At 42.5% G+C, this 15,590-nt stretch overlaps 2 protein-coding genes across 2 annotated transcripts; both read right to left on the bottom strand.

The window, feature by feature from the left end:
* Window positions 1-8,045: 8,045 nt before the first annotated feature.
* Window positions 8,046-9,396, bottom strand: LOC149388919 (glutathione S-transferase-like). The gene is made up of 3 exons (XM_089623268.1): window positions 9,109-9,396; window positions 8,946-8,994; window positions 8,046-8,684 (listed from the first exon to the last, which is right to left on the bottom strand). Exons 1-3 carry the CDS (start codon window positions 9,256-9,258, stop codon window positions 8,215-8,217), a joined length of 669 nt encoding a protein of 222 aa, XP_089479394.1. The 5' UTR covers window positions 9,259-9,396; the 3' UTR covers window positions 8,046-8,214.
* A 3,334-nt stretch (window positions 9,397-12,730) lies between these two features.
* ATGSTF13 (Glutathione S-transferase family protein) lies at window positions 12,731-14,189 on the bottom strand. Its single transcript, XM_089623877.1, has 3 exons — window positions 13,882-14,189; window positions 13,733-13,781; window positions 12,731-13,303 (listed from the first exon to the last, which is right to left on the bottom strand). Exons 1-3 carry the CDS (start codon window positions 14,026-14,028, stop codon window positions 12,858-12,860), a joined length of 642 nt encoding a protein of 213 aa, XP_089480003.1. The 5' UTR covers window positions 14,029-14,189; the 3' UTR covers window positions 12,731-12,857.
* Between the last annotated feature and the right edge of the window lie 1,401 nt (window positions 14,190-15,590).

Here is a 15,590-nt window from a genome sequence, read left to right as displayed (position 1 = left end):
TAGCTCGGCGCGGACACTCGCGAGCTTAGCGGGAGTAACCGTACTCGGGATATCAAGGCCAGAGTAGTCAGGGGGTCCCGGCTCGGGACCCCCACCTCGGATCCGAATGACTTTCAGACGAGGCACGACCGTGACTGCTGTCGCCTCGCCTGAGACCAGTTCCCCCTCCCCGGCTGAAACGTCCACCTCATCCCTACTCTGTTTTATTCTCTCAAGAGGACGACGTGGCTCTCCCCCTGACCCCCGGTCCTTCCTCTTCCTTTTCTTCTTCATTTTTCCACTCGCCTTGGTTCCCCTCGCCTCCCTGTCCTCTCTCCTTTTTCTCTTCTCCTCGGACGAGGGGCGGTAATCGGGATCACCTCGGCGAGTCGGTGAGAGCATCGCCCCCGTCGAAGGAGCCCGAGGCACCAATGGCGGGCGCCCATCGCCAGGCTTTGGGGCCGGCGGGACCGACGCCTTCCGATTCAGGATATACTTGAGGACGCGAGAGCGCGAGGAAGCTACGCGCTCCGACCTGCCAACATTTAAATCTCCGTCCACACAGGGTTCTGAGATAGACGGCTTACCTCCTTGACCATGGCCCGAGCCCGCCACCGTTTTGTCACCGCCGGACGAGACACCGTAGGTACCGGCGGAAGGATCATCGCAAGAGGAAGAGGCGCCCAACACCACGACACACCTAGAAGGGAGACTCTTCGCGTCGGCGTCGCGCGAGGTTCGAGCGGCAACACCTAGGACCTGCCCGGACCCGATCGAACTTGGGGCGCACGGTCCCGTCGGCGCTGCGGATCTGTACGACCCCGGCGCACGCAAGCCGGCTCCGGCGCTCGCCGTAGCTCCCTCTCCGCCCGGAACACCATGGACGTCGGCGAAGGCTTCCTCTCGGGCCGAAGCAGCGACATGGGACGCGGGCCTGGGCGGGCTCGTGGAGGGAAGGTACGACCCGATCCCGCGACGAGCTCCTGTTAAACCCAGTGAAGCAACATCCCCAGTCAACGTGCCACAAACACCAGCGAGCGGAGCTTCCGTGGTCGGCGGCGAGGAAGAAAGCCCATCGGCTCGCGTCGATGGAGGCTCGGAGCTGGCGCCCAGGTCACGTCGCGCGCGCGGCTGGAGAACATCCCCTAGGTCGTGGACTTCGCCGAACAGGTCATCGCCCGGCACCACAGATCTACGCCCCCTCGGGGTGGACGCGGGTCGGACCCGTCGGATCAGATCTGTGCGCCCCGGGCCCTTGCGAGCTAGATCCGGCGCGGGCTAGTGCGCGACTCGACGCCTCCACGGGAGGAGGACGCTGGGCTCGCGTCGACGAGGACCCACAGCCGGCGACGGAACCCCCGGGTGCGCGAGGAAGGGAGTCTCGCTCCAGGCCACAGCCGTCGGCGAAACAGTCCGCGCGGGCGAGGAAGACGCTCAACCCTTCAGATCCGGCCGACTCCGACGCCATGGATCCCGACGAGAGCCTGAACGACGAGGACTCCAGATCTGGAACGCCCACGGGCAGGCGCGCCTCTGTCGAACCCAGCGAAGCCTCATCTCCGGTCGGTGCGCCATCAACACCAACGAGGGAAGCTCCCATGGCCGACGGCGAGGAAGAGAACTCTCGGGCTTGCTCCGACGAGGATCTGGGGCTGGCGTCTGAGCTCTGTCGCGTGCGAGGATGGAGAGTGAAGACGACGCCCGGCGCTGCAGACCCAGGTACCCCCGGCGGCCGCGAGGCAGCCCCGACGCTCGCGGGACCTCCAGCCGCTGCGCCCGGCGGCTCCAATGCCATGGAGGCGGGACGAAGCTCGACCACAGGGTGTGGGTCTACTCCGAGCAACGAGGAAGAAGCTCCTCGAGCGATGGGCAACGAGGAACGAGGGACGGACGCAAACGGACCTGGCTGGAAGTGGGTTGTGTCTCCTGCTCCAGATCTGGAAGAAAGTGGGTTTTCAAAAGTGATATGCGACAAATGGGTCCCCAAGTTAAACGAGTGGCGGCCCTCGTCGACCGGTCCGGGACTCGCGTGCGCCTCTCTCACGTCCGGGACGTCCGGAACCATCACCAGAGGGATATTTTCTCCACCCTCCCCAAAAACCTTTGCAGCGGCTTCTATAATACTCTCAAATTCGTGCTCGAAGTCAAAGAAATCGTCTTGAGGTGTGGAAGGGGGAGCGAGACCGACATTCGAGAAAGTGGGAGAATCGAGTGTGAGGTCTAATCCGTCAATCCCGAGGCCATGGGCTCCACCCTCACATGGGTGGTTGGGAATCATCAATGAAAAAAAAAAAGAGAGAAAAAAGGAGATGGAAAATGCAAGTGGGAGATGACAAGTGGTGAAAGTCACATGACAAATAGTAAAATATATATATATATATATATAATAATAATAATAATAATAATAAATAATAAAAATAAAAAACCCACCTTGTTGAGACAAGCAATGAGAGAAGTTCTCTCAAGTTCTCTCCTCAAAAGCCCCTCAACCTGATGCCTCCAAAAAGACCAAAGGAAGATAAAAATGAGGAATTTATAGTCGTTTGAAGGCGACAGCAGATGAGGAGTACTGCGAACAGGCCTCTCACCCGACAGCTAATGTGCTCAGAAGATTAGCGACACAGGCAACGAAGCGTTGGGAAACCTTAGAGTTTCTCGAACAAACAAGTTCTCCGAGAAACTCGGGGCGTTAATGTTATGGGCCATTTTTCCTTCACAAGAAACGCTACGGCCCAACCCAAAAAGGTGTACACCAGATCCGGCCCAAAGAGAATCGTGACAAGGCAATTGGCCACGTCATCAGTAGTTTTATGTCTGGTGACCCCCCTGACAGGTCCTGAGACCCTTGGGCACGTCCAGTGACCCCCTTGGTGAGTCTGGCGACCCCCCCCGACCGGTCCCGAGACCCTTGAGCACGTCCGGTGACCCCCTGGCAGGTCCCATGACCAATGGATACGTCTGGCGACCCCCCTGGCAGGTCCCATGACCAATGGGTACGTCTGGCGACCCCCCCTGACAGGTCCCGTGACCCTTGGGCACGTCCGGCGACCCCCTGGCAGGTCCCATGACCAATGGGTACGTCTGGCGACCCCCCTGACAGGTCCTGAGACCCTTGGGCACGTCCGGCGACCCCCTGGCAGGTCCCGTGACCAATGGGTACGTCTGGCGACCCCCCTGACAGGTCCCGAGACCCTTGGGCACGTCCAGTGACCCCCTTGGTGAGTCTGGCGACCCCCCGACCGGTCCCGAGACCCTTGGGCACGTCCGGTGACCCCCTGGCAGGTCCCATGACCAATGGGTACGTCTGGCGACCCCCCTGGCAGGTCCCATGACCCATGGGTACGTCTGGCGACCCCCCCTGACAGGTCCCGTGACCCTTGGGCACGTCCAGCGACCCCCTTGGCAAGTCTGGCGACCCCCCGACAGGTCCCGAGACCCTTGGGCACGCCCGGCGACCCCCTGGCAGGTCCCATGACCAATGGTACGTCTGGCGACTCCCCAGACAGGTCCTGAGACCCTTGGGCACGTCCGGTGACCCCCTGGCAGGTCCCATGACCAATGGGTACGTCTGGCGACCCCCCTGACAGGTCCTGAGACCCTTGGGCACGTCCAGTGACCCCCTTGGTGAGTCTGGCGACCCCCCGACTGGTCCCGAGACCCTTGGGCACGTCCGGTGACCCCCTGGCAGGTCCCATGACCAATGGGTACGTCTGGCGACCCCCCTGGCAGGTCCCATGACCAATGGGTACGTCTGGCGACCCCCCCTGACAGGTCCCGTGACCCTTGGGCACGTCCAGCGACCCCTTGGCGAGTCTGGCGACCCCCCCCCCCCTCTGACAGGTCCCATGACCAGCGGGTACGTCCGGCGACCCCCCGGCAGGTCCTATGACCCGTGGAGACGTCTGGTGACCCTCTTGGCGGGTCTCAAGACCCCCGGCAGGTCCCATGACCCGTGGGTGCGTCTAGTGACTCCCATGGCGAGTCCCATGGCCCCGACAGGTCCCGTAACCCCTTGGTAGGTCTCGTCCATCCCCTTCTAAACAGGACCGTCCCTCCAATAATAGCCAAATGACGAGACTACCCCGACCCTCACAACTCTACTATAAATACCCAAGACAAACTCATGTCAAGGGTTGGCTTTTTCTCTCTCTAACTAGACTCTGTGAAAACCCATATTCAACTATTTCTCTCACTAGAAACACCTTTGAGACCGAAATCAAGAACAAAGAGAATCAAAGCCACTCCACTCACACATTTTCACACAAAAACGAGGAACGATCTCCTTCCATTCTCTCTAGAGTGGGAGAGATAAGTTCACTCTCTCTCAAAACCCGAGGCTCCCAAGCCAAATTATATTCCCTCTACGATCGTGTCCGAGAGCTCGAGAAACCAATTCTCTCGTTCTTAATTCGATAAGAGGAATATCCATTTATTAATCTCACAGATTCGAAGACACGTGGCCAAGTCCGCTCACGTCACGTGTCCATACGTGTTGAACCTAAAAAACGGCTTAACACAAACTATATTCGTGAAATACAACACGCACCAGAAAACACCAACTAATCTTCGATAGAAGATTGTGACAACCCACATGATTATCGAGGATCCAAAAGTATTATTATATTTTCATACAACTTTCTTTTGTTTCATATGAATTGACTTTGGCCCAAGCCGACCTGGCGGTGATATCAGCCACCCACGCGGCGACATAGGTCTTCAAGGGGCAGTGTGCGGTAGGATTAATATGGTGCAAGTCAGCAAGTGTGAAGCAATACTCCGCCAATTACTTTGACTTCGACAACTTACCCTCGTAAATGTAAAGCACTTTCACTAGTTTGGCCTCGTGCTCTTCCATCACCGCTGTGTCTGTTGTCGTCCCATAGAACATGGGCTTGTATAACCACTCCCAGGCTAGCGTCGCTTTGCCGCAAGGTTGAAATGATAGGTATCATCCTCAATCCATGTGTACATCACCACCCTCTCATTCATCTTCTTTGGCATTAGCTTTGTTCCATACTCGATATATGCCTCCTCTGTGTACTTTGTGATCGCTCGCAAATCTGCTGATACAACAAGACTTACTTTTATTGATTAAAAATTATTTTACGCGAATGTAAAAGTGGTTACATAATATACCTATAATATAAAATTAGAAAAATTAAAAATTTATTGCAACTAATCAATGTTCTGACTTTTTTTAAAATTATAATCAAAGTTTTATTTTATTAAGAAAATAGTTCACCTGACCAAAATTAATTAAATTAATTGTTTAGTTAATTTAATCAATTTTGGTATGGTAGCTATTTTCTTAATAAAATGAAATTTTTACTATTTAAAAAAAAAAAAAAAAAAGAGCTACTCATCTAACTGTCCCATAAAATTATAAAAAATTTATGGAAGAGCAAAGCATGTCCATTTATGGCCCTACATTAGTCTTGCACAATAATATAATAATTAAGAAAATTGCTCAAGCTAAAATAATACGTATGCATATCAAAGAGTTAAGCATGAGCTATATTTTTTATATATAATTACTTTAGTTATAATTTAAATTGATGATACCAATTGCACTATTTCAAACAACTTGTTTACATAAAATTAATTATATCAACTTATTTACTTATTCTCGTCATCAATTACTAATGCATAAAACAGATATAGAAGTGTAACATCAATATGTTAAAGATTTACGGTGAAAAAATTTAAACATTCGCCAATTTACAATTTATATATATATATAAGAGTAAATATATTTGTTACTAGTTTTAAATAGATGTATTTTTTATTTTTTATTTTTTTATATATATATATATATATATATATATATATATATATATTATGATCATTTTTGTTGGATCTTCTGTTGCATAGTTTTATGCTTGACAAAACAAATTATAATTGTTGTTTAAGTCAAAGTTTCAAAGAGTTGTTCAAGCTATTTAAAGAATCTGAATACTTATGTCTTTATCCTCCCGCGCGAAAAAGGAAACTAAATATGGTGGTTAATTTCGATTTTATTGGACGTACAAGATCGGATTTGGAAGATCCGACTTACCCGTTTTTCGCGAGAGATTAGAAATTTCATCATATAAAACCCACCTAGGGTTTCTTGCAATCACTTTACTTTCTGTTTGGCTGATTACACGTAGCCATATATTTGTGTTCGTCTCTCTACTATGGAGATCTTCATCAAAAACAATTCAAAGAATCTTGCAACTTGTGTACCGTCGTACTAAGTGTGTGAGAGCATGGTTTTTGCATTGACGTGCTTGTCAGTCTTCGAGGGAGGATTGGGTGAAAGTGAGAAGGAGTCTAAGTGAGAATGAGTCTCAGATCTGAGGGGACTCATATTGCAAGAATCCATCGGAGAAAATTCAAAGGCGAAGGTGTTTGCGAAGGAGAATTTTGTCAAACTTAATATTCATATACCTTTGACTATTTTTTTAGTTAGTGCATTGTTTTTCATCTCGAGCGTATCAGTCCCCCTGAGTAGGTGCATTTCACCGAACAGGGTTACCAATTCCTTGTGTTTCTTATTGCTTTCAGTTATTGTTTGATTGTTAGTTGATTTAATTAATCTTGTTAAAATCAATTTGTTGTTCAACCAGTAGTTACAACAACTAAGTTGAACAACCGTCTAACACCACGCTGAGTAGTTTCAATTGATATCAGAGCAGGTCACTAGATTCACTGATCTGACTTGATTACTGACGTGTTTTCTTGGGTTAAGATGAACATGAAAGAGGGACACAATATAGGGTGCATTTGTTAGTAGTTTGACCTATTGCTTAGGAGAGAATGCCTTCAATACACTAGAACTCCTCCAACCCTTTATCGATGAGAAATTTAGTACATATTGATCTAGTAGGGATGATATAGGCATTAGGATGAGTAATTTCTGGAAAAAAGAGCCGACCCTATAAAATTATCCATTACAATCCGTGCACAAAAAACCAAACACATGCTCTCTCGATCTTAGCCATATAACGAAATTTCAGCCCATAAAGACATTCCCATAAAGAATCCATTGACCTAGTAAAGACGTCATCGTGAGTAATTTTCGAGTTTTCGACTAGTTTTAGAGTGAGCTTCCAAGTCAATAAAAAATGGTGAAAAAATTGTTGAACACCGTAAGCGTTTTGTTATTTATTTTGTTGAGCTGAAAAAAAAAATTAGGTTGATGCTCATTTTTTAGCATCTAGTTTATTGATTTTTATTTCTGTTTTTTTTTTTTTGTAATTACGGGTTTTAAACGAAAAATAAATAGGACTTGGAGGTGTGTTTGTTGAGTCGAATTTTTGGAGTGACGATTTTGAGTGTTATATTTGGGAGATGTCGAGTGCTAGAGCGATTTGAGTGTGAGTTTTGAGTGCTTGGTGAGATATGAGTCGCGATCCTTGATAGGTTCATTTTAAATCACTAAATTATCCATATTCTAACGTGACCCTAGCCTAAACGTTACAAGACACAAATACCTATGGACCGATTAGAGAGGAGATGTGTATATTAGTGGAGACCGAGGAAGAGTGAGCATATGAATGTGTTGAGCCGAAATTTACATAAATTTGGCTTTATAAAATCTTTAGAGGGCGGTTGAGAAAGTTGTAAAGCTTGGGTACCCGAGAGTTCGCGAGACACGAGAAAACGTTGTAAAGGATCAAGGTAGTACTAGCTTGTATTTTATTTTTTGTCACACTTGGTAATTGAATTCAAATCATAATCATGAATACCCTTTGCATTCTAAGCCTATAAATCCGTAGTTGAGGTAATACCATTTGCATAAGTTTGGCAAGGCAAATCGATCACCGAGTTTTATCGTTCTTTTTAGTTAGCTTCTTTTTTGTGTTTTTATTTTATCACTTGAGGCAAATCGATCACCGAATTTTACCATTCTTTTTTTCAACTTAGCTCTATTTTCCACTTTATATAGACCATCGGTAAGACCAATGCGGCGCGCGACACTTAGTGGGGTTTGAAACTATAGTAGAGAGAAAAGGGTTATTTTATTTTCTATACAAATATCGGATGATAAACAAAAAACAAGCATTTGACAAAATGCAAATGCCATAATTAACAAATTGATCTCGGAGCATCGTTTAGAAGAAAAGAAAAATCGTCCATAAGCAACACTCTAGGAGAAGAAGACAGGGAAACATAATTAACAAGCACAAAATCACTAGCAAGACATTTATTATCACATCCAAAAACCACACACACATTATTCACTCTCTTCTCCTACTTCTTGGACTTGCCAATAGCCTCGTTCCTGAGGGCAACCACCTTGAGCCACGCCGGCCTGGCGGTGATGTCCTCCAACCAGGCGCTGACACGTGGACGACCCTCGAACAGCCTCTTGGCGGCGGTGCCGAGCAGGTACTGGATGGTGGGAAGGTGGTGGAGATCGGCGAGCGTGTAGGTATCGCCGGCCAAGTATTTGGACTCGGACAGCCTTTCCTCATACACGTCGAGGACCTTCTCGAACTTGGCCTCGAACTCTTCCACCACCGCTTGGTCCGACTCGAGCCCAAGCATCGTGGGCTTCACGGAGAGCTCGAAGTTGATCTTTTGGGCCACCGGGTCGAAATGGTGAGACTCGACTTCGATCCACAGATCAGACACGGCCTGCTTCTTCGGGTCATCGAACACCAGCTTCGTTCCCTTCTCTGCGTACTGAGTCGCTATGTACCTTGTGATCGCCCTCGATTCTACGTTGTTGTTCCGAATCACGAAAAAAAAAATTCAGATTTTTCATAGAGTTATGGCTCTCGTCAATTGATTTGACGGATTTTTATCAGAACAGTTATATTCGTGAATTGTGTTGTTAGAAACAAAATTTTGAGGAACTGATAATCTTTTAGTGTTGGAACACATAAAAACTATCAGAATTATACCATGCAAATGGTGTTTAATTGCTCAAAAATCAAATCATTGCTAAAAAAATTTATAGTTTGAGGGAGAGATGTTACCGAAGAGCTTCAGATCTCCGTCCTCAAAAGCAGGGACTTGACCAAACGGCTGTTCAATGGAATAGAAGAACAAGAATTATGATGATCAAACAAAACGATCGTCGATGTGCTATCTTATAGATATATAAGGATTATGCATAGGATTTTTCAAGGAGCTACGTACGTTTCTGGAGATGAAGGGCTGTTTCTTGTGGTCGCCGGTCAACATGTTGACGTAAACGAGGTCGTACTCCAAATCCTTCTCGATCAGAGTGCACAGCACTCTCATCGCCGCCGTCGAGTACGGCGCTCCGTGGACCTTGATCGATGCCATTTGATCGGAATAATTCAGACGAAGAAATTAAGTCAGGGATACAACTCTGTGGTATTTATAATTATTGTTTTGATTGAGTAGCGATATTGTCCTTTAGAAGGCAATGTGAACGCATTATTTTTTAGGTGTGTATAATTATTGTCCTTGTGTGAAATATATGGGAACACTGCTGTGTGGTGGTCCCTGAATATTGAACGTTACGTCCTCGATTATGTCAAAATTGTCGTTTTTGTTTTCCGAATTTCGAGATAAACAAAAAAACAAAATAACGTAATTTGTATGGTCCAAAGTCCATTCCTGAAATCAGAGGAAGAGATAAGGCGCCACGTCATGGAACGACATGGTGAATCCCAGTCCCAAGAGAAACTTCCTGGCGATTTTGCCTTTGGACTCTCTGAGATTAAATATGGAAAGATATATTGATAATTTGAATTTGAAAAGATGATAAAATTGAGTGTAACCATCAGCGTCCAATTAATTTTCCATAATTAGAAACTATTTATTAAATATAATTATATAGAGGATCTCTTAAATCTAATCCAATCCTTGAAATTGAGAAAATAATATAATGTAACAACAAATTTCTCATTTATTAATTACATTGAAACGGTCATTGATTTGGAAAGACCCGAGGCAAATAAATAAATAAATTACGTATGATATTTGGTAAGGGAAACTTGTAAATGTTGAGACACAACATTGGAAAATTAAGGTAAATTTTGAACACGTGAGTAAAACCAATATTTTGGGTCTATTAAACGTCAAAAATACCCTTAAAGAACAATCCCCTCCCTTCCTTCACCAAAACCCACGCACACTACTACTAGGTGCGACATGTCGCACCTAAATGTCGCACCTAAGAACATATTAGGTGCGACATGTCGCACCAAATAATCCTCCAAGCGACTAAAATTTTCGCTGATGATTAGTGTTATCCGGTGCGACTTTGTCGCACCCAATATGATAATGTCGCACCTGATACTATTGGGTGCGACAGATGTCGCACCTAATACCTTTAGGTGCGACATGTGTCGCACCTAATGAGTTCAAAAATTTAAAACGGTCAGAAATTCCCCCCGAATATTTTTGGTTCTGGAGTTTCACAATAGGTGCGACATTGTCGCACCTAATAGTCATATTAGGTGCGACATGCATGACTATTAGGTGCGACAGTGTCGCACCGAATAGTTTTAGGGTATTTTAAATACCCGAGCGTCTTCTTCTTCGCCCAAACCGCCACTCTCTCTCTAACTCTCTCTCTCTCTCCGACGCTCGTTCTTCTTCCTCCGCTGTGACCTCCCCCGCCACCGTGACCCCTTCGTCGTCCTCCTCCAAGGTACGTCTCTCTCTCTCTCTCTCTCTCTCTCTCTCTCTCTCTCTCTCTCTCTCTCTCTCTCTTATTTTATGTACTCTCTCCGACTTGCAGGTCGTCCCCCGCGCCGCTCGTGACCACCTCGGCTCAGCCCGGTCGTCCCCCGCCGCCTGTGACCTCCCCGCGCCGCCCGTGACCTCCCCGCCGCCCGTGCCCCTCTCTGCCGCCGTGACCTCCCCGGCACCGTGACATACGTCTCTCTCTCTCTCTCTATTCTCTCTCTCTTATTTCTGTCTTTCTCCCGCCGCCGTGACCACCTCGGCTCAGCCCTGCAGATCGTCCCCCGCCGCCGTGACCACCTCGGCTCAGCCCGGTCGTCCCCCCGTACCCGCTGCCACCCTAACAGCCCTCGGCCCACCCGCTGCCGCCCAAATAGCCCCGGCCTCGCGTTTAGCTCGTCGCCTCGTCGTCGCCTCGGAAAAGGTTAGATTATAAATGGATTGAAATTATGTGTTTGAAATGGATAAATGTTTAGTTAATTAGTAATTTTGAAATGGATTGAAATTAATTAGTAATATATATGAAAATAGTAATATGTTATATTAGAAATGGATTGAAATTATGTGTTTGAAGTGGATAAATGTTTAGTTAATTAGTAATTTTGAAATGGATTGAAATTAATTAGTAATATATATGAAAATAGTAATATGTTTAGTTAATTAATTAATTAGTATTGAAATTGAATTTGAAATGGATATATGTTTAAATTAGAATATTGAGTTAAATGGTTGAAATTAAAATGAATAAATGTTGAAATTGGAATGTTGAGTTAAATTGTTATATGTTGAAATTAGAAAGTTGAATTGGAATATTGAAATGGATATTCGTCTGTTAATTAGTTAATAAGTATCATATGTAGTTAGATTAATTACTAATATATTTTAAAATGATTAGTAACATGTTACATTTAATGTAATTATTGAAAATTTATTGCGACCGAGCCACAGAGGCTCGGTTTAGTATTTAGTATGTTAATATGATAGACCTGGTTGGTTATATATGTGTTTTTTTTTTAAATTGCAGATTTTGGTTAGTCAATATTTTAGGGGAAACTCTGCCGAATTTTCGGTAGAATAATAACTATATGTAATATAACGAATTCTAACCATTTTTTCAAATTAATATATATTTTTCACAATTTCTCTTTCACTCTCACTAATTCGATCTCGAATCTTTCAAATGTTAACGAGTCACTCTCAATTTCCTAACAATTCATCACCCTCAATTTCATAACAATTCACTCGAAATAAAGTTGAAAATGAATTCACATTTTTGAATTAGCTTTCCCGATTTCGAATGTTTATACTTAGAAATGACAAAAAAAAAATACTCAAAGTTTTCTCTAACGGATAATTATATACTCATTCTTTTTTTCTTAGGCAAAAATACCTCATGTTACAAATTTAATTACGCGTAAATACTTCCACCGTTAAAATTTATTTTTGAACTTAACGGTGCAAGTAGTTACGGCGCTACTAAATAGTAACATGAGGTGTTTTTGCCAAAGAAAAAAATGAGTATATAAGTAGTGTTTTGTCTAAACATTGAGTATATTTGCCACCATTTCGGTGTCAAAGTTTCGAAATATATATTCTATAACATACTTAAAATTTCAAAATACAACTACCATTTCAAAAAAATTACGGGGTTTTATTTTTTACGAATACAACTTTTTTAACCTAAAATAAACTTCAAATTTCTACAAAACACGCAAAAACAAAAAATTTGTTAAATACATGACCAAAACTTACCCATATTGACGATAATGTGAAGATCTTCAACATTTTGCGTGGGTCGATTTTAAATCGGTTCAGTTATCAATTTTATCCGATTTTCGGTTATTTTTGTACAGGTCTTCCATCTCATCTTTGAGACGAATCATCTTATAACATGCTCATTTACAATACTCTGTAGTCTCCCACATTTATAGCTTTCGTCACATGTTTTGACATCTATAGTAGTTGACATACACATCTTGAAACTTAGGGATGATATTGGAGTATAGTTTCTAATTCACATTATTATTAATAGTATCGGTATTCGAATTAGTATAAGCTTCTATATATTAATAAATAAATAAACAAATAAAAACACGTCGAATTTAGCTTTTCCATTTGAGAGATTAATTTAAAACATACAAACGTCAACAACCACCTTTCTTCTTTCTTCATAAAAAAAAATGCCTTAAAAATATAACACTCTAACAACAAACAAAGCACGCACAAAACTAGTTTCCTTCGACACGCATACCCTCGGCCACTTTGAGGGACGCGGGGCGAGAGGAAATAGCGTCCCACCAGGCCTTAACGTGGGGTCGATCGTTGAGGAGCGAAGCCCACTCGGTGCCCATAAAGTAGACGGTGTAAGGCAGGTGGTTGAGGTCCGCTACGCTGTACGAGTCCCCACCCAAGTACTTTGTGTTCGTCAGCCTATCTTCGTACACGTCAAGAACCTTCTTCAGCTTCTCCAGATTCTGATCCACCACCGTCTGATCCGTCGTCTTTCCCAGCATCGGAGCCACGAATTTCTGGTACACGATCTGAGATATCGCCGGATTATACTGCTGAGATTCAACCTCCGACCACACCTTCACTATGACGTCACCACCTCCGGTCAGCTCGGTCCCTGACTCCTTGTACTTCTCCGCCAAGTACGCCGTTATGGCTCTAGACTCTGATATTTAATTATATTCTAATTTATTAATATATAAAATGTTTTGTGGCACTATGGTCCCTGAATTTATTTAATAATTGCACTTTGATTCCTTTTTTCTTTATAATATGTCGTCCATATTTTCGTTGAAAAATTTCATGTTTTATAGGTATAACTTTTTCCTGATATAATTTCTTAAAATACACTACTGATAATATAAATAAATATTAATTTCTAAGAGAGTTTTACTCTTAATTTTTTCAATTTTAAAGTAAAAACTAAAAACGACGTATTACACATTAGTACGTGTTCAAATGTTCACTGGAACTATGAACAAAAAGTTTATGATGGGGTTAAAAAAAGTCACAAATCAGAAGTTAAGGGGCTGAATATAAAAAACAAACATCTAAAGCCGTAACTTAAAGTCAGATTAAGTAATGGGAGACTTACCGAATAGAACGAGTTCACCATCTTCTAGCACTGGGACTTGACCGAATGGCTACAAATGTTAATATGAAATAACGTAAGGTCGAGTGTATTTAAACCATAACAACATGCTGTATATATAGATATTGGATGGTGTGACATTATTTTTATACGTTTTTGGCGAGGAAATCTGGCTGCTTGTGTTCCTGCTTGAAAAGGGCTACTGGGATGAGTTCGAAGTCGAGGCCTTTCTCGTGGAGGCAGAACATGACACGTGCCGTGCACGTTGACAACGGAAGGCCGTACAGCTTCAACCCCATTTTTCTTTCTTCTTTCTTTTTTCTCAGCTAGTGATCAGAGAGAGAGAGAGAGAGAGGGTTTTGAAATATGATGTATCGTGTATTACCAATATGTTTCCTTATATACGAAAAAAATAGATATGCCCTCCATCCGAGTTTACTTTTTTAATGTCACTTGTTAGTTTTTTATTATCATTTTAGGTATTATACTAGACTAGTATGATTTATATGATTGTTTAAAGAAATCTTTATATAGAAATATTAAGCATTTTATTACCTTTTTTTTGTTGCTAAAATCGATGGACAATCAATACTTAAATAAAATAAGAAGCTTGTGAATAAAAAAGATCCAGCACAAATGTGTTTAGATTTGTATTGATAGATTTTTTATTTATTTTTTTGAGAAGTGGGATTATTGATCAATATTACATGATAACACTATTGATCAAGATAAATCTTAAGGGACATGTGCAGTCCATAAATCTTGAACCCAGTACCTCTCAACCGAATAATGTGTGGGATTACCACTAGACCAAACTAATTATTATCACGATTTGCATTGATAGATATGTTAATGACTAATGTCATTTTGACCAGTTTCTCCTGTAAAAATAAAATAAAAATTATAATTAACATTATTGCATATTTAAAGTTATTGTATGATGATATATTAAGATATGTATAGTAAAATACATTATTTATGTTTCAAATTCATATACGTGAATTACTGAATCTCTCTTTTGATTGTGCATTTGTAATCTTCGAATCCAATTTTAAATTTATTTGCTCTATATGCTGTAATTTTAATTTATTTTAAATTAATTTTCTAAAAATTCAATCGAAACCCTAAATCATGAACCAAAGAGGAGAAACACAATTTGATTGAGTACCACCATTTTAGATTCTGTAAGAACATGAGTATAAAATTGATTTTTTATGTCAATTTGCAAATTCCTATATAAATTTGAAATCCGAGCTAAATGTTAATGTATTATACACAGACAAGACAAATAAATAAATAGTACGATGAGGACTTACTAAAAACTAACAAATTAATAATTTATATACATATCTTGATGAAGAACTGCACTAACATCAATTTGGGATAGATTAAATAACTTTCCTGATTCCAATTAAACTCAGGAGTAAATTGAATACAGTGGCACTTCAAACAAAGATTACTAAGACTATTTGGTAACTTTTTTAAGTTCGAGATGAATATTTAGTCCAATTTCTAAAGCTGGTCAAAATCTGCCTATTTTATTTTCAAATATAACAAATAATTATTACACAGGAAGAAAAATGAAAGTCATATCTACAAAGTATACTACCTCAAATTATTATTGATTGGTTAGTTATGTACCATTTATAAATTAATATGATCATTGTAATCATCATACATTTTTACTTGCCAATAAATTTGAACAAAAATAAAAAAGATGCTTTATACATATTAAAAAGTTGCTAGACTACAATTTTAAAATAAATCAGGAAGATCACATGGTTACTTACTTATATAGATATTTTATACCTACCCTTCAAAGCTAGAGGAATAATACTACACACATATCAATCCGGCTACC

The sequence above is a fragment of the Urtica dioica genome, chromosome 8, assembly GCF_054948205.1.
Source record: "Urtica dioica subsp. dioica isolate 48M chromosome 8, U.dioica_male_clone48M_v1_H2, whole genome shotgun sequence".
In the NCBI taxonomy this organism is placed as follows: domain Eukaryota; kingdom Viridiplantae; phylum Streptophyta; class Magnoliopsida; order Rosales; family Urticaceae; genus Urtica; species Urtica dioica.
The sequence above is the reverse complement of the archived record's forward strand: the minus strand, read 5'-3'. Positions and strand labels throughout refer to the sequence as shown.